Source organism: Neovison vison, chromosome 7, assembly GCF_020171115.1.
Source record: "Neovison vison isolate M4711 chromosome 7, ASM_NN_V1, whole genome shotgun sequence".
NCBI classification, from domain to species: Eukaryota; Metazoa; Chordata; class Mammalia; order Carnivora; family Mustelidae; genus Neogale; species Neogale vison.
Window position 1 is genome coordinate 164,293,142 of NC_058097.1, and position 19,061 is coordinate 164,312,202.

At 48.4% G+C, this 19,061-nt stretch overlaps 1 protein-coding gene across 7 annotated transcripts in view; it reads right to left on the reverse strand.

Annotated features, from left to right (window-relative positions):
- Positions 1-12,904: 12,904 nt before the first annotated feature.
- Positions 12,905-19,061, reverse strand: part of PLEKHA7 (pleckstrin homology domain containing A7) — a 214,089-nt gene continuing 207,932 nt past the window's right edge. For 5 of the 7 annotated variants that reach the window (XM_044258894.1, XM_044258893.1, XM_044258897.1 and 2 more), the window contains 4 exons: positions 18,184-18,317; positions 17,279-17,421; positions 15,631-15,741; positions 12,905-13,706 (listed from right to left, as the gene is read on the reverse strand). In XM_044258894.1, coding sequence (XP_044114829.1) covers positions 15,641-15,741; positions 17,279-17,421; positions 18,184-18,317 — 378 coding nt within the window. In that variant the 3' untranslated portion in view covers positions 12,905-13,706; positions 15,631-15,640. The remainder of the gene's footprint in view (positions 13,707-15,630; positions 15,742-17,278; positions 17,422-18,183; positions 18,318-19,061) is intronic. The other 2 variants (XM_044258895.1, XM_044258899.1) reach the window with 2 other exon arrangements.

Sequence of the window (19,061 nt, forward strand, 5' to 3'; positions counted from 1 at the left end):
AGGCATGCAGAGAGAGAGAAAAGAAGGGAAGCAGGCTCCCTACGGAGCAGAGAGCCCAATGCAGGGCTCAATCCCAGGACGCTGGATCATGACCCAAACTGAAGGCAGAGGCTTTTTAACCCGCTGAACCACCCACATGCCCCAGTTCTCAACTACTTTGAGGCAATTTTGTGTGTGTGTGCTTCATGTAATGTCTATTTTTCTTGATTTTTTCCTCTATTGTAATATCTTCATATAAAGCCTGTGCTAGTTTGTTTTTTTTGTTTTTGTTTTTGTTTTTACTTTTATCAGCTACAAATATTTATTGCACCTACTGTGTGTCAGCACAGTTCTAGCCACTGGAAGTACAGCAGTGAGCAAAAATCTTTAATGATTTAATGAGGCTTACATTCTCATGGAGGGGTGATACACAAACGTATCAAATGAGATAAATATAAGAAAACAGGGTAAAGGGATGCAATGTAAGTAACTGAATAAGCTAGGGGTCACAAAGAGTTGTGAGATGAGTTCAAAGAGATAGCAGTGAGGAATAAGATCATTAAAGCCACAAAAGGAACTTTGGATTTTATGCTGAGAAGAGATATTTGAGAGAGTTTTTGATTAGACTGACATGATCTAATGTAGTCAGGCAGCTCTGTTTGAAAAAAATACTATTGAGAGTCAAACGTCAAAATGGAGAGCATAGGTATGAAATTACTGCAGTATTCTAGGTGAGCACAGGAATGTAGATTAGAGGGTAATGGTGGAAGTAATGAGAAATTGATTCTGAGATGTATTTTGAAGGTAGAGGCACCAGTATTTGCCAGAAGACTGGATGTAGATGTGAGAGGGGAGTCAAAAATGAGTTCCCATTTACCTGTATGAAGAAAACTGATGACTCATCTTAAATTTAAGCTCTGCCCAGGTATTTGCAGGATTTTTGTATTGAGGAGGAGATAAGCTAACAGTTTTTTTATTGTGATCCAGAGTTATGTGTGTGAACCCCTCTAGCCTTGCCAGTGAAGATCATATGCTACAGTAGAGGGCTCTTCACATGCGGGGTTTTCCTCTCTTCCCTGCTACTTTAACAGACTAGTCCTGCAAATAGGCTCACCTTCGAAAAGACAGTAGCTAGGTTTCTCAGATACTGCAGAAGCAAGTCTTCTCCTGTACTCTTCTTTTGATATTCACTACTTTTTCAACTCTTTCACTCATTTGAGAGTTCCACGTCTCACATGTCTCCTAGGCTTGTTGAAGCTAGAGTTTGCAGTTCCATTTCTCATTTTCCTTACTGCTTTTGGGTGATTTCCAAAAGAAGAGAGAAGTGACTTCACTCTTCTGTCTCCAAACTGGAAGTACACATTAATTCATCACACCAAAATTATTACTGCTTAAACCCCCACTAGTTTGATTTCTGAACTTCAGCTCCCTAGCCCACTCTCAGAAGGCATTCCTCAATTACTTCTGGCACAGGATAAACCAAAGGAACATTTGTATGCTCCCCCCAAGGTATGCCTCCCACAGATGCCAAACAGTGCCTTCCCTCTTCTCTCCATCTCACCAAACTGCTGTTCACTGCCCTCAAAGCTGCTTCAGGAGCCTAATTCACTCTACTAAACACAGTGGCTTTTGCGCCTTTACCAGTACTAAGATGTTGCCTCCTCAGGCTGTCTTCAAATGGAGTCATTCTGCCTGCCACTCTTCAAATTAAAGTGAAGCCATTCCCAAAAGGATTCTTATATTAGAGATAAAAGATCAGTCCTGAAAACTGAGGCTTACAGTTAATGTAATAAACACAAAATTTAAGCTTTGAAAAGCTTCTACACAGGAAGACTTTCCTTCCAAAGGCCAAAGGAAAACACAACTCATTATAACCCATGGTCTCTAGTTAAACTGGTTATGTGCTTTCCTTTATAAAGCAGACTACTGGTATTAAGTTCTAATGTGGGTCTTGTCTGGAGTATTATCCTTAGACCAGTGGTTCTCAACCAGGAGGGATTTTTGCCTCCCAAGGAACATTTGGCAATGTCTGAAGATACTAATATTTGGTGCTACTGGCGGGTGCTACTGGTAATTAGTGGGCAGAGACTAGGGATGCTGCTACATTTCCTATAATAGTACAGGACAGACCCCCGCAACAGAGAATCATCTGACCCCAAATGTTAGTGTTGAGACTGAGAAATGCTACCCTTAAACCCAGGTAGGATGGGCTCCTACTGTGGAGCCCAAGCCTTAAAGGGTGCTGCATATCACAGATACATTTATCAAAGGGCAAATAGGTGCCTTTATTGCTCAGAATCTGCCACTTGGGGCTGGCATAGTACAGCCTAAAACTTTAAACATTCAACCTTGTGACCAGGAAAATCCTCCACATATTTTGTCCTTTGTGCTTGAAACAAGAGGTGACGATGTCCAAATTCCATGATGGTGGATGGGTTTTGCCACTGCTAATGTCAGAGACAGACACTGCTTTGGAGTATGAGAGAATCTGAGTGTCAAAAGCATTTCAGTAAGAGAAAGACTAATTGATTTGTCAAATCCTTCTCACACAGATGTAATTCTTGCATAATGCAGTATTGTTGCCTAGCAGGGAAACAGAGTGAAAAGACTTAGCATTCATACAATTATACGTCCCTTAAAGAAAGAACATAGAATATGAGGAAAATCTATCTTTTAAAGCAATAAAAGAATCTTCCCGAACTTACAAAAGATATACACTCACAGACTTGAAATCTCTAACTTCCAAAGTAGATAAAGAGAAACTCACATCTAGACATATTCTAGTAAAAGTGCTATGAACCAAAGACAAGAAGAAAAGTAACTGCAGACAAAGAATACACATTATCTTTAAGGGTGCAAAAATAAGACAACTGACCTTTCACCATAAACAAAAGAAGCCAGAACACAAGGTAATGATAACTTCAAAATACTGCGGGGCGTGGGGGGGAACCCCACCAACAAGGAATCCTATCCACAGTGAAAATATCTTTCAAGAGTAAAGATTAAAAATCTGTGCTGGCCAGCCCACATGGGACTTCTGATCACTGAGAGAAAGGAAGCACACTCTGATTTCCATGTCCAACCCTCCTTGCTCCTGAGGTCATTTTCCAACTGCAGTAAAGGAGTATAGACAGAAGCAGCAGATTCACTGGGTGGAAAAAACAGACCAGCATGCAAGACTGACAAGGAGACTGGGATTTGGAAGTAAGAGTCCTGGCAATGGGGGAGCTGTCAAGCCCCAAATCTACAAAAGCACTCCCATGGGCCCTTGGCTGACAGCCTTTGGAATGGGTGATGCACCTCCGGGGGAAAATGGCACAAAATGCTGACCCGCTTCTACCTTTCCTCTGAATCTTGGCTCCATACAGTGCTTTGACAACTCTCCAGTGCCTTCAAATATGGGGGGTTTTTTGTTTGTTGTTTGTTTTTGTACTTTAGCCTCCTTTTCTATTTGTTCTCATAGAGGAAGTTGATTCAAAGTCACCTTGTCCACCATTGCTAGAAGCAGAATTCTTTCTATAAAATATTTTGGAAAGAAAATTTTAAAGGCCTAAATAAATGAACTTATCATGTTCAGGATTAGGACACTCAATATTATAGAGATGATACACGTCTCTCCAAAGTAATCTACACGTCATGCAATCTCAATAGAAAAAAAAAATCCATTTGATGGCGGGGGGTGAAACTTGGCAAGTTGATTCTAAAATTTGTAAGGAAATGGAAAAGACCCAAAATTGGTAAGATATTTGTGAAGAATAAAACAGACACCTTGCTTTTCTGGGAATCAGCACTTACTCTGAAGCTCCAGTCATTAAAATAGTGTGATATAATAACAGACAAATAGACAATGGAATAGGAAAAAAAGGAGCCCAGAAATAGATTCTCACACATACAAATGCTTGATTTATGACAAAGGTGGCACACTACAACAGTGAGAAATGATAGATTCTTCAATAGTCTTGATAGCGACATAGAAAAATGAAAACTGATGTCCACTTCACTTAAAAATCAATTCCAGGTGGATTGTAGATCTGTAAAAGGCAAAACAATAAAGCTTAGAAAACACTGTGGGGAAAAAAAAATACTATGGAAGAACATTTTTATGACTTAAGTATAGGAAGACTCTTTCAACAAGATTTAAAAAAACAAAAAACAAAATCCACAAACTACAAAGGGAAAAATTTATAAACTTGATTAACTTAAAATTAGTAATGTCTATTCATTAAAAGACACTGTAAAAATTCAAGTCACAGAGTGTAAGAAGATACTAGCAATCTAGCAATTCGTTATAATCAATACGAGGCTTTGTGTCAGATACTTCTTGTGCTCCACTGCACATCCTCTAGGCCCCCATTTTACTCTAGCTCTTACTGCTGTGGGATCTCATTTAGCCTCACCTCTCATTTGATGCCCAATGTCTTCTTGGCTGCCCCAATACAGGAATCATTTGGGAAACACAGGTGGGATATGGAGATATGTGGGACACCCTATGGGGAAAACCCTTGGTCAATGGAGTCCCTGAGCTAGTAGATAAGTGATCTTCTCTTTCACACCTCAGATAATTTTGAGGTGTATTTTACATGGCTCTTCAGAAGGCCCCAATAAAATTGAGCCCATTTCCCACCACAGTCACCAGGTTGAAAAGGCATCCTACTGTTGGTTTCTTCTCTTTCCTTTCCACTTATGTTCCATAGGATCATTTCCCAAGTAAACCATCTTCCTGCAAGCCCTTGCCTTAGGCCCTGCTTTCTAGGAGTAACCCAAGCTAAAATAGATTTATATTCAGAAACCCTACAAATCAACAAGGAAAAGGTATGCAAACCCTAGAATAAAAAAACTCCTGACAGGTACTTTACCCACACCCACCAAAAAAGAAAGAAAGAAAGAAAGAAAGAAAGAAAGAAAGAAAGAAAGAAAGAAAGAAAGAAAGAAAGAGAAAAGAGAAAGAAAAAAAAGAAAGAAATCCAAATGGTCAATGAACTTTGAAAAGATGCTCAGTATCATTAATAATCAGACACTAATAAACCTACTTCATACACATCAAAATGGCTAACATTAACAAGAAAATTCTGTTGTGTAGATTATCTATTGTTGTATAAGTTACCCCCAAACTTAACGGCTTAACACAATAAACATTTATCTCATGGTTTCCATGAGCCAGGAATCTGATTAGCTGAGTGCCTCTGGAGGAGGGTCTCTCACAAGGCTGTAATCAAGATGGCCGCTGGGGCTGCCATCATCTCCAGGTCTCCCTGAGGAAAGGACCCACTTCCCAGCTCACTTACATGACTGCTGCCATCCTCAGGTCCTTGCTGGCTGTTGGTCAGACATCAGTCCCTTGCCCTGCAGGCCTCTCCACGGGTTAGCTCACAACATGGCTTCCCTCACAGTGAGCAAGTAAGAAAGCAAGGGAGAACGCTCAAGACAGAAGCTAGTCTTCTTGTAACCTCATCTTGAAAGTGACATCCTGTTGTGTTTTCTCATAACAGGGGCTTACACAGGATGCAAATACCAGAGGCAGAGATCATTGGGGGTCATCTTAGAGGCTGCCACCACAGCAAGGATGTGGCACAACTCGCATTCATCCTAGGACTATAAATTAGTGCTCCTACTTTGGAAAACAGTTTGCCTTTTCTACCTATACTGAAGATATGCTTATCTTATCACCTAGCAACTCTACACTGGGTATCTACCAAAAGATGTACGTGCACCAAGAGACACATACACAAATATTTGTAGCAGTCTTATCTGTGATAGCTCCTGACTGGACATGCCCAAATGTCCTTTGACAGTAGAATGATAAATACTTATTGAATATTCCTCCTATGAATACTATACAACAGCAAAAAAAGTGGGATAGAGTTACCAGGATGACTATCATAAATACAGTGTTTAGTGAAAAAAAAGGCAGACACAAGGGAATGCATTCTTTATTAGTCCGTTCGTGCACATTTCAGAAAACAAACAAAACTAAGCTACAGATTGTGATGATGGCTGCTTGGATAGTAAAGCTGTGAAGAAAAAGCAAGTAAGAAGTTACCACAAAAGTCATCTTGCACAGGAGAGGGAGGGAGGGAGGGCCTACTGAACGGGAAGGAGAATGGGAGGGGCTTCCGGCTTCCTGGCCAACAGAATTTTTTTTTTTCATTTTATTTCTTTTCAGTGTTCCAGAATTCATTTTTTATGCACCACACCCAAAGGAATTCTTGACTGATGCAGTGGTTGCACGGGGGCTGGTGCTCTGACCTTTCACGGAGCTGTACATTGTGATTTTGTGTACCATACATATGTATGTTAGACCTTGCCCTCAAGAGAGCTTTCACAAAACTGCACACAAACACACATCCTATTATCCAGCTGCACACAAAAGGGGGCCTGTGGAGGGTTTGGCCTAAGTGCTCAGGGGATGTGAAATCAGGACCATTTCCAGGACTCCTGCAGGTAGGAAATCCTGTCTGCCTCACCTCTTGACCATGACAGGTTCTGGAAGGAAAGGAAGACCTGCCGTTTGTTGCAGCCCCTCTTCCCCTTAGAGGACCCAGTCTCTCCCTTGTTCCAGAAAGGAGGCAGCAAATGGGAGGGGGAGCAGGACTGGCTGAGGGGCCCTCAGGTCAGGAGTCAGGGACAGCTCAGCTCTCAGAGACAACCTGCCTGCCCCACGTGACTTCAGCAAGCAGCTGCAAAAACCTTCTCCATCCACCTACCCCCACCCCTGCCCCCACAACTTCAACGAAAAGGTCAAGGGAATTTTCCTCCCCTTTAAATGGAATGAATCTTTCTTGGGCCCAGAAAGAATTATTTATCAAGTGTTCATGGCACTCCCAGGGCCTTTACAGGGCCCAGCCGTGCTCTGAGGCACAACAGACAACTTTCTTCCTGAAAGCTCAGTTTATAGGCCAACTTCAAAGCCCAGGTCCTCAGAGCAGGGCACGAGGCTCCAGTTTGGGAATTGACATCAAAGGGGCAGGCGCAGGCTGATCTCATGTTGGGTGGACAGCCGCAGGGCTGCAGGGGGAGGCCTCAGAGGATCCGCCTGTCCTCGGTCCCTGGGGAGTTCAAGGAGGCAGCTTGGCAGGGGCATGGCCTTGTGAACCCCAACTTCAAAGCCCCAGGCTGTTTTCACCTGCTGCAGGCACCTGTCAGAAATGGCAGACAGGGGCACCTGGGGGCTCAGTTGGTTGAGCATCCAACTCTTGCATGGCACTCGGGTCCCAACCTCATGGGTCGTGAGATGAGCCCCGCGCTGGGCTCAGCAGGAGTCTGCTTGAGTACTCTCCTTCTCTGCTCCTACTTCCCCCCAAATAAATAAATCTTTAAAAATAAATAAATACATAAAATGGCAGACAGATGGTGGAGGGCAGCAGACTGAGGATAACAGACGACCCCAAACCTGGTTATCCTGCCAAATCAGGGAAAGGAGACGGTACAAATGTGGAAGAACCACCTGGATCCCCTCTCTTCACAGCAAGGATCACGCATGAGGGCAAAGCAGCACAGTGAACCTTGGCTGAGTGCTCTCATGCCAGCTACAGCGTCCAAGCATGATCTCATTCAGGCCTCACGATCACCCAGGAGGGGAGGTACTATTACTCCCATCTTTCAGAGGAGGAAACAGAGGCTTAGGGAGGTTCAGGCACTTGCCCAAGGTCAGAGTTAATAAGGGTAGCTTTGAATTGCATACTCTCTCCTCTTAGCTACTACTCAAGGAACTTCTGAAGAGGGTACTAGAAATTATCTCTGGGACCTAGAGTATAAAGCACCTAAAAGAGCAGAGCAGAGATAGGCAACATCACCTGAAGAAGAGAGGAGCCTCCCTGGTCAACAAGGCTTGACTTCTTTCTCTCATTCGTTCAGGCACTATTTCTTAGCCCCTTCTTGTGGCAGACATCATTCTGGGCCCTAGAGATACTTTGAACAAGACAATACTCTTGCTTTCATGAAACATATATTCTTGTGAGGGAGACAGGTAATGACTACGTAAACAAAGAATAAGAGCGTGATGTGTATTTAATGATCATAACTTAAATGCATGTGAATAACTACATTTTTTTTTCTCTAGTGCTTCCTATGGGGCCAGAAACTGTGCTTAGCATTTTCTGTGTAATAACATTTGATCCTCACAACAACTCTACTGAGGTTGCTAATATAAACCTGTATCTTACAGGCAAGAAACTGAGGCAGTTTCAAAAAGGTTAAGTAATTTGCCCAAGGTCATGGCTGGCCAAATAGAGCAACCAGGTTTAGATTCCAGGCAGCCTGGCCCCAAAGCCAGTGATTGTTCCCTCTGCCTCCTGACTGCCTCCTTTCTGTGGTGTCAACCTACTAACAGGAGACTGGCTAGCCACAGTCACAGAGGAAGGGAGCATCTGAGGGGCAGTTCATCTGACTGTCCCTAGAGAGGAAGCTGTGGTCCAGAAACATGGCATCAGGTCTCAGGATGGGAGCAGCCTACAGTGGCGATAGGTCCTCAGCTGATGCTTCTCAGTGACACCAGGACTGTCCAAGATTGCCCTGGTCTCAAGACTGCCAGGCAACCTTCCAAGGAAGACTTGGCCTTGGGAAGTGTATGTGTGTCAGTGAACACTAGTGGTCTGGGATTTAGAGTCTCACCCAATTTTCTCCGTCTATCTTCAGAGCCCAGTGAGTGTGACTATTGCCCTGGGAAACAGCCCCAATTCTTGTGGCTGACAAATCTGGGTTCTAAGCCCCAAAGCCCAGGGATGGAGGGCTGGGTCAAGCACACCAAAGTAACACCTCTATGTGGGATCCTCAGGAGATTCTCACTGTCAGATCAAAGCCAAAACGGCAGCTTCCATTACTCACTAGGCACTGTGTTAGGCACTCTCCCGTAGGCCTCTCTGCAGGCTATCCATGAGCTCATTGCTCTTACCAGGGGCAATTCTATTTCAAGTGACCCAAATCCAGAGCCATAGGACAGCTCCACTTCTCCCAGGGACAATTCTGCCTCTGAACATGGATTTGAGGTCTAGGAAGGAGACGCTTTCTAGATCCAAGAGGCCTCCAAAGGCAAACAGGGATTTGGACCAACAAGGAGCCAGGGACTCAAAGGGGACTAGGTGCCTTCAGGGGGCAAGGAGAACCGGTATGTGTGTGGAAAATGAGACTTTCTGGAAGCTTCCAGGGCCCAGGACCAGGATGCAGAACACCCCAAGATGTCAAGTCAGTTAAGGACTGAGATGCGGCTCTGGTCTCTGGGAAAGCAGCTGCGACTGATTAGTGATGTCAGCCCAAGGGCTGAGGACAATGGGAGCCTCATGTCTGACTCTGTGACCTCAGGGACTGTGTCTCATTCCCTCTCAGTTCTAAAGCAGAGTGTGAGAGAAAGCTAGCAGCCGAGCAGTCAGGAGCCCCTTATTCATGAGGCCAAAATCCTCGTTTATCAGGAGGCGCTCTTAGCAAGTGCTTTTTCTGGCTCTCCACGTAAAAGCCTTTGAGCAGCTCAGCTGGGAAGCCTCTTGTCTGACCCCTTAGCTGGATCCAGTGAGCTCAGAGGGGTCCTTTTTAGGGTCCTTTTTTAGGGGCTGCTCCAAAGCTCAGCCCTTCCTGGGCTCTTCTGCCCCCTCCAACCATCACCTGCACCCCTCATGGGACAGGAAGGCTCCCCGCCCCCCACTTGCGCCCTGGTTCCCGCCTCATCTGCATTTAACATCCCTTGTTGGGCTGCAGAAGAGAATACTCAACAGACTCATATTAAAAATGCCCTTTAAAATTCAAAAGCTTTGAACTCAAGAAATATCTCAAGAAGTTTTCATGGAAAGTTCAGCCACACGGGTTCAATTCACTACACTTAGATGTACCTTTTCAAATAATAGGGAAAAAATGTAACAGGGTCAGACCCAATCAATATGCTTGTTCAAACAGAATTGCAGGGACTGTGATGTGCACACATTTTGTACTTTGCCTTTGTACCCCGCCACTCGCTCTGAAGAAAGGTTTCTTTGCTCGGAGAGCAATGAAAGTGATAGCCTTTGGAGTGGAGGCGGCAAAGCGATGGCGTGTTTACCGGGCTGGGAGGGGCTGCCATTTTTTCAGAGCCCCCCAGCCTTGTCTCTTTGTTCTTTTCATAACGGCACGAAACCCACATGGGCAAAGCCCCTTGTGCACCCTGGCGTCTGATGCTGAATCAGAAGCAAGGGGCTCCCAGAATTTGCCTACCATGTCTCAGAAATGTGATTTGTGGATTAGACAAATAATTTGCTGCTTCTTTCCCACCCTTGGTGCGAACACAAAAGGACTTGCCATGGAGGACTATAACCATGGGCAGAAGAAAATTCCAAAGCCCAAAATGGACTCTTGCTGGGCTGAGCCAGGGTCCACATCCACCCCCACCCCTGCCATTCCCAGACTGACTTTGGGCAGACAGAGGCTTCCCTGGGCTTGGGCTGCAATCTATAATAGCTAGGAAAATTCTAGAGAATCCAGTATAACTGAAAACCAGAGCCAAGGGGGTAGAGGAAAGCAAATAGACTCAGGGAAGTTTCTACTCTCACAGCCCGCCATGAAGGCAGGCAGAAAAGTGGATGATGGGGAGCAAACAAAAGGTTTTCAGCACCTCCACCAGTCTGGGGACCTCTACTTTACATGCACTCAGAAATGCAGGTGCATCTCAGCTTGTATCACTGAAACAATGCCCTGGACATGCTGAAGACCTGGGCAGTTCAGGAAGCTAAAGTGGCAATTATCCCTATCCCCCATTGCAGACTAGATCCTAAAGTGTTCCCATCTGTTCTTGCTAAAATTAGATAGACATTCTGGGCTCAACCCAGCCCAGGTTAAAAGTTATAGCTTGGGAGGGGAATGTCGCAAATGGATACAGGAGCACCGAACTCACATTTGTCAACCACGATCCCATTGTTCACAACTCTGCTCCGAAAAAGATAAATAAAAACCAATCAATCAATCAAACTCTGCTCGGGCCCTATGCCCCTGTTAAGGAGCAAAGCTGGAATCATGAGGCCATGCGGGGTTTTCCGGCGTGGTCCCCATCTGGAAGGTCCCCAGTCAGTGCGTACTTTCACAGATGGCCCCATCTTACCTCAAGTAAGGACTCCTCTTGATTGGGTTGAGAAGGGGGCCAGGCCCTGCTGCCCGCTTACACGTCATGGCTGCAGCAGGCCTCTTCCAAAACACACGCGCTCTTCCTGGAGTCTGAGTTGAGAGCCTGTCATGCTCTCTGCAGACTGAAGTTTGGGTCACAGTTCTTACAGAAGAGGCTACCCTTCTCCTGGCTGGAGCTGGAGAGAACAGAGAGCCGCCACCTTCTCTCCTACATGGGACTGTATGTGCGAAACAGAAACTGAGACCAACAGTAAGAAGAAAACCGCAGACACGTTTTTGCTGAAAAAGGTGTATGTCTGCTGATGGCCACACTGTGTGTAGGGGGTATTGGTTTCTGTATCTTCTTTTTCTTTATATTTTAACTTTTGTACTGAGTTACTGAGGAATATCTGCTCCTCCATGCCCCCCCAACCCCGCCCAAATCTCTTTCATCTGTTTTGGAGAGACCTTCAAGTAATGCTTAAAACCAGGGAGTTTTTTTTTTTTTTTTAATCTTAAAATTCAAAAAGAGATCGGTAGCTAAAAAAGCAGCAGTGTTCCCTGCTCAGAATGCCCTGGAACCTATTCTCCCCAGTATTAATAGTTGGAAAGTCACTCTAAACCTTGGGTACTCTTCTTGGCAATAAAGAAAAACTACCATAACAACAAACTTGGAAATACACACATACCCAAGCTGAACTGGCCGCTTGGCTTCTGTTTTAAGCCTACATAACAAGTCAAAACGAATTAAATACAAATCAAGTTTGCAATGGTCCGTCACTAACCCGCCTCACTGGAACGAGCTGGCGGCGTGTGGGTTGGAAAGGGTCCCCGGGCGTCCATCCTGCTATCTTGGATTGCAGTCTGCCCGCCAAAACAACCCCACAGGGCAGTCCATAGCCCAGAGGCCCCTCAACTCGGGTGTTGGGGGGAACCACTGTGAGCAGCAGCTGAAGCCCCACTAAGGACCCAAAAGCACAGGCCTTCTTCCCCCAGGCCTCCAAAGTCAATCAAGCGTCAAGGAACTGTCAGCAGGAGAAACTTTTCCTAAGTGAACACAAGCAAGATCAAGAGCTGACACTGGGGATTTTCCAAAGAAATGGAAAAAAAATTAAGGCCACTCATGAGGATAGAGCCAGCAAGAAGCAGAAAGCATATCAGGTTAATATTTTAATCTGTACATCACATTTTTTTTTTGCAAACCATTACACTTTTATTTAAATTAACTTTTTCTTGCAAAATATTCATTTCATTTTTCCAACAAAATCTTATAAAGGCAAAAATAAAATCTTATTTTGGCAAATGTCATGAAGTTGATACTGGCAGCATATGGAGTTAGTTAAAAATAGACAGCAATTTCTAAATATAGTTAAGATTTTTCTTTTTCCGACCATAGTCAAAGACAAATTTTCATTTAAAGTGTGGCCCTACCCAATGCAGGTTTTGTTTTTTGTTGGTTTTTTTTTCCTTAAAACATCATTTTCTGTATGCAAAATATCATGAGCTCATGACTTAAATAAAGGGCCACAAACACTGCTCCTGGCTTGGCAGCCCCCTCCTCACTTGAAACTGGAAGTCAAGTCCAAATCCTGCCACCGTCCATCAGGGATGCTGGGGCCACACGGCCTGACCTCTGGCCACCAGGCCCATATCACGCAGAAACTGACCTAGGTTCTCCGGGGCAGGCAGCAAAGTCCTGTCACAGCCTAGTGTGGAGTCAGGGAGACACCACCCAGTGTGAAGTTTATTGCTTATGATACAATAAAAGGTGCTTCCTCTCACCTTTTCTGTATTTCAAAGGGTATATATATATATATATATATATACACACACACACACATATATGTGTGTGTGTGTGTGTGTGTGTGTGTGTATATATATATATATATATATATGTTTTTGTTTTTTTTTTTTAATTAAAGCAAACTGTTCTGGTTTTCCTAAGAGAGCCCTTTGCTGAGAGAGCCTCATGAACAGGTTGGGAGCCAAACCTCTTGAATATACTACTGCCCCTAAACCAAACCCAAGGGCCAAGGCACAGACTTGGGCTCCACATGGCAGCCTGTTGGAGTTTCCCCCTCCAGAGTCAGTCATCTGGCCAGGTCAGGGACAGCTAACCTCTGCAGCTAAGGAGCCCTCTTCCCCAGATAGTATGCCAACAAGCCCAGTGCCGGCCCCCCCTGGAAGCACATGTCAAATCCAACCTTTACCTGAGTTCATGGATGTTGGACTGGCCCCTGCCTGCCCTGCCCTTCTCCCCAGCCCACACCGACCACGCACACGGTACCTGAATCTGTAGGTGCAGCTCCAAAATCCTGCATTCTCCCCTTTCCAGCCACTCAGCCCTTGAGGTGAACATTATAAAATATATTCTGAGTCTAAAATACAGTGTCAGTATTTTACAGTGTGTATCAAAAGTGCCTTTGTCATATGTAAAAAGGAGTCTGAACTAAAACAAGTTGGGGGGAGGGTTGTTAAGACCTAGCCCTATGCTGAACTCCCCACAGTTGGTGGACCACTCCTTCTTCCAGCCGGAGCCCCTGCTGAGCTGGAAGGGGGTTTCCTTGGGGGAAGGAAGATCAATCTTCTTGGACGAAACTGGTTCCACGGGGCCCCCAGCTCCAGACTTCTCCTTTGCACGCTGGGTCATGGGTCAGTCACTGCCTGGGCTGGCAAAAAGCACAGGACACAATAAGAAGCTGGCAGGACCCCAGCCCACATCTGGGGAGCAGACAGTGGGCATGTCTGTATACGCACACAACAGGAAATGGAAGGCTGACAAGACAGAGAGCAGCTGAGCAGGGGACTGGGGCAATGCGGCCGCTGCTGGGGGACCCTCAGCTTCTAGGACTCATGGACATTCGGCTCTTTCTTCACCCCTTCCACATCTAGAAAGTTTTGCCAGACAATATGCTGGCCCCTAGATTGGGTTTCTGTCCTGATAAGGCAAAAGTCCTGAGCAAAGAGGACTCCGGGGTATAGTTCTGGCCCTGCTTTTCATTCAGTGAGTGACTCTGAGAAACGTTTGCTCTCAGCCTCCATGAGTCTCATTTTATTAACCTAAAAGCAGAATGGTCAGACCCACCTCCTAATGAGGATCTACCCTAACAGGAGGGCAAACAGGAATGAGGATGTGCTCTAAAACAAGGCATTAAAGGTCTATCTCACAACTACAGGGGTGTCAAAAGCTGGGAGGAACAGGGCCTCACCCCTGCCTCTTCGTGGCCTGGCATGGGTCACATGTGGCATCACCACACACAGATCTCCAGGAGAAATCCACACACCCTACTGTAGCCCCAACAAGTCCCTGTGACCTTGACAAAGGATGTGGCTGGAGCATTTTTCTGTGGTTCTTCGCTCACTTTCTCTAACGCACACTTTCCAAGGGCCTGGCCCAAGCCGGCCAACCTCTTCCTTCTACCCTCAGGCTGGCAGGGCACCAGGCTGGGGAACACCTGCTGAAAATCACGAACCCCACCCCCAATGCACACACTCTCTGTCCCTCCCTTCTCAAACACCTAGAGCTCCTGGGGGTGCCCAGATGAGTCCACGGTAGTGATAGGGAACAAAGGCTCTGAACTCGCACCATAGGGGTTCAAACCCTGGCTCTGACACTTAGAGTTTCAACTCCTTGGGCAAGTCCCTCAAGGTCTCTGAGCTCCATTTCCTCCCCTATACAATGGGGGCGAATGTCTTCATAAGGTGGTTGTGTGGATCAAAGGAGATGCTTAGCACAATGCCTGGCACAGAGCAAGTATGCAACCATGCTACCTGGAAGTACACACAAAGGAAAGAGAAGGAAACCCTACAAAATAATGGTAAGATGGAATGTCAGGGAGAGGACCACTGAGACTTCTGGTATGACCGTCCCTTGTCCAGGTGGCAACTGGGCTCAGGCCACAACCTTACCCCAAGACTGGTCCAGAAGCTGGGCCTCCTGGCTCCTGCTCCAGTGCTCCTTGCCTAATCCCTCCCTGCCTCTCATCACTAAATGCTCTCATGGGGAGGCCCCACAAGGGGTGGTACCAGAACACTCTGAATGCCAAGGTGCCCTGGTGGCCTCCCCGCAAAGCTTCCCTTCTTCTCCCCCTCCTAAGGTGCTCAAGTACCGAAAAGAGCAGTCCTAGTCCTTGCTCTGACACCAATTCCATTTGGCCTGGAGTGAGCCTCTATCTCCTCACTGGGCCCCAGTTTCCTGGATTTTTCTAGTCTTCCAGCTTTTCACATTCTCTGGCCAGAGCCCTGAAAGCCTGAGACTAACTTCCACCCCCAAGCTGGCAGCCTGGCCTGCATTGTTCCTCAGGGCACTGGACTCCCTGCAGGAAACAGAGCTGAGTAGAAGGGGTACAGCTCCCGCTTCTGTTTCAGGGAAGCAGGGGGCCTGGATCACCCAGTCCCTACTCTAGCGAAGCCACTAAGAGTTGAGCTCCTAAAAGCCACCCATCCCCCACCCGCCCACCAGTCCAGGGCAGTCTCCCCAGCGGCGGCTTTGCCAGGGGAAGGAAGGAAGCAGGTGGCACTGCAATCATCTCGGCGGCGGGGCGGGGGGCATGCTCGGCGCTAGGGGAGAGGCAGGCCAGGCAGGGCTCTTACTTGGAAGGTGTTAGACAAAGGTGTAGTGGAGTCCGTTGCTTAAGGGGGGGTAGGGTGGCACCGTCCTGGAGGACAGGGGGGCGTTAGGCGGGAAGAGGGCCAGCTGCTGCGCTAGACGGGCACACAGGAATTAAGCGGGGCGTTAGGCTCCTCATCTGCTCCTGCAGCACCAGATGCCCCAGGCTTGGCAGGGCTGGAGGAGCGCGGGCCACACTGCCTGTCACTAACGGCCTGGGCAGCATACCCATGGGGTCGGGGGTTGGGACCGCAGTTCCCAGATACTGCCTCTGAGCTAAAGAGAGGGAGCAAGAGCAAGGAAAGGCTGTGGCAAAGGTGGCCACTTGTGGAGAGGGGCAGGAGGCCCTGCTAACTGCCCTCAGGGTGCATGAGCCCTGGCAGGCTTGCCTGCCAGCCACAGGAAGCTGAGCTCCATGTAGGTAGGGCAAGCAAAGGCCAGACAAGAGGACACCTATGGTGGGGGCGGGGCAGTATCCCTGCTCAACATGAAAAGGAGTCAAAATGACCCACAGGGAGCCCCCAGGATCACTGGGAGGAGGGGTCTGGGTGAGTCTTCAACTGTCTCCCCGGCCACACCAACTACCTCTCAGTCCACTTAGCAGTCTCCAAGGGAGCGAGGACAGCAGAGGCTGCAGGGACTCTGTGCAGGATCACAAGATGGGGAGGCAGAAAACAGCCTTCCTCTTGTCCAAGGTCACTCCCCTGGCTTCTTGAAGCGATGTTCAAGCTCTCCTCCCTAGACCAGACTTCCAGGGCCAGTCCCCTCTGGGCCCAGCAGGCCCCACCCTTCATCACTGCCAGACCTTTGGCCAGGGTTGGGGGGCTGGGGGACTGTGACAGCACTTCGGGCTCTATGATCACACCCTCCCCGGAAGGCCTAGAGCACACCTGGCCACGGGCGCTACCCAGACACACAGTGGCCCCTATATCAGGGGGACAAATAGCACTGGGTCAACTCGGAGGGCACACACGGGGAGCAGAGATGTGGGTGGAGGGAGGAGCCACAAGTCTGTTTCCTGGTTGAGAGAGAAAGCCTTGTACACACACACATACACACACGTGTGCACATGCACACAGATCCCCTTCCCATCCCATGGTGTTTTTTCCCCACTGGCCAGCAAAGAACCCCACTTCCCAAGTCCTGGCAGAGGCCACTCTGACAAAGCAAACAGTGGCTTTGACTTGGGGGCCCAAGCAGGGGGCCCAGGGAGAGCTCGAGGGTTCCCCTTTGTCTTGCCTAAGCAAGAAATCCAAACACCAGTGCTTTCCTGTCCCCCTTCTTGTGAAGCCAGAAACCTTAGCCTTGGCCCTGTCTCAGGGGCCTGAAAAACCTATTCTTAACCCACATTCTCAGAGAAAGCTGAAGAGCAGCACCTCACCCAGATTTAAGGAGGAGCTCAAGACACCCTCTCCTGGACCTCTAGCCTCGGACACTCCTGAACCTCAGTTCTCCCACCACCCACCCCGCCGCAGCTCACCTCCCCAACCCTGGAGTGCTGATGGGACCGGAAGACATGCCGCGCTGGCCCGCAACTACCACGCCTGACAGCTGGCTTTCCGCACACTCCCTGACAGGCCATGCTGGGCTCTGAGCCCAAGCAGGGCTGGAGGCTGGCACCCTCGGCCTCACCTGCCACCTGCTTGCTGCGCTGGGAGGCCTCGGAGGCCAGCGCGTAGGAGATGTTGATGATGCGTTCCTGCTCCTGCAGCTGCAAGTCCAGGTCAGCCACGCTGTTCCGGTCCTGGCCCGATGGCGGCTGCAGGTTGCACATGCTGCAGGAGGGCCAGAAAGCAGGCTATGGGCCTCCCCACCCCGGCATCTGCCCCAGGAGAGGAGGGGCTCCGTGGCCTAGAGGCTCTCGCCCTTTTAAGGGGCACCGGATAAACACAGAGTGCTCTCTCCCTAGACAAAGGCGTATGTGCTTCTCCCAAACACCCAGCCGCAGCTTTGTTCCTCCTCTGGGGGATCACGGCCTTAAGAAGAGAGTTCCAGCTCTGCATTCCTAATAAATCCTCACATGAGAAGGCTAACCCAACTCCGAAAGAGAGGCCCTCCAATACCACGTTTAGGTTTCTGAAGCTCAGGGGCGAGATAGGAAAGCCAACCGTCCTGGCCTCCTGGGAAGTGGGCAAGGCCTCCGGCTGAGCCCCTCGCTCTGGTCTAGGGATCTGTGTGAGGAAACATAGGCCCCAACACCAGACCACCCGCCTTGGGATTGATCTCCAGCTGCGTCCACCTCACTGTCACACTTGGCTCCACTCCCTATACTGGCCAGCATCAGAAGACACAGATCTGGGGGCAAAGGACCAGGGCAGCCCTCTATGGCTTATTTCAGAAGACCTGGCAAGCCTCCTCATGGACCCGCTGGTGCCATTCTGAGAGCCAGCCTGCCCTTTGCAATAAATAGGGCTTATGTGAGTCAGAGACCTGGCAAAACACACACCCTAGTCAGCCCGGCCCAGGTCCCAGGTAGTAGAGACACCCCCGGGGTCGGCCTAGCAGGCTGTCAAGACTTGAGCATCGTAAGCGCTGACCTGGAACGAGCAAGGATGTTGCGGATCTTCTCAGCTTTGCGATACCGCGCCTGCAGCTCCTCAAGGCTGGGTGGCTCCTCAGGGTCCAGCTCCACGTAACGCTCAGGGATGGAGACCTTCTCTGGTTTGGCCAGCTGAGGAAAGGACCACGCGGCGGCGGCAGGGAGGCTCAGATACTGGGCTTAGAACTTGCTCCTCGTCCTGTCCCCCAGCACAAGGCAGCACATGGAGCCCACTGGAGCTACGTCATGTGCCAAGATCAAGGGCCATCCACTGTGGAGTCGGGATCAGAACTGTGTTCTTTCCACTACACCAGACAACCTCCTTCGGGCCAAGGGACAGTGGGGAAAGGCAAGAGGGCGAGACCAGAAGCCCTCAGGATAAAATGATTATCCTTAATGCCGCCTTCGATAGGAGCTGAGCCCTGCCAACCTCCACAGCCACACTGATCCACCGTGCAGCCTCTGCTCCCGCACTCTCCTCCACATGGGATGCTCTTCCGTTCGCTTCCCTCCTTCTGACCCTTCGGACCTCACTTCCAGAAGTCTTCCCTGCCCCTCCCCACCCCACCCCTGGTAACCCGTCCTGTTTTCTGTTTGTGTCTCTGCTGTCAAGTGCAGGGACCTGACAGCCAATAGCCCTTCAGCAAACACTCCTCGGATGGGTAGATGGTTATAAAGAGGGATGCGTGGTTGGGTGGGTGGATGAAAGGAAGCGATAATGCTTTCTGTCCCTCAGAAGCTCCTCTGCTCTAGACAGTAAGCAGCCACGCAGTATCCACTGGTCACAAGAGGACAACGTCCCCAGCTCCCCCCCACCAGTCTCTGACGTGAGCCCAGCAGCAACCTCAGCCTGGTGACACCCTGCTTAGACTCAGA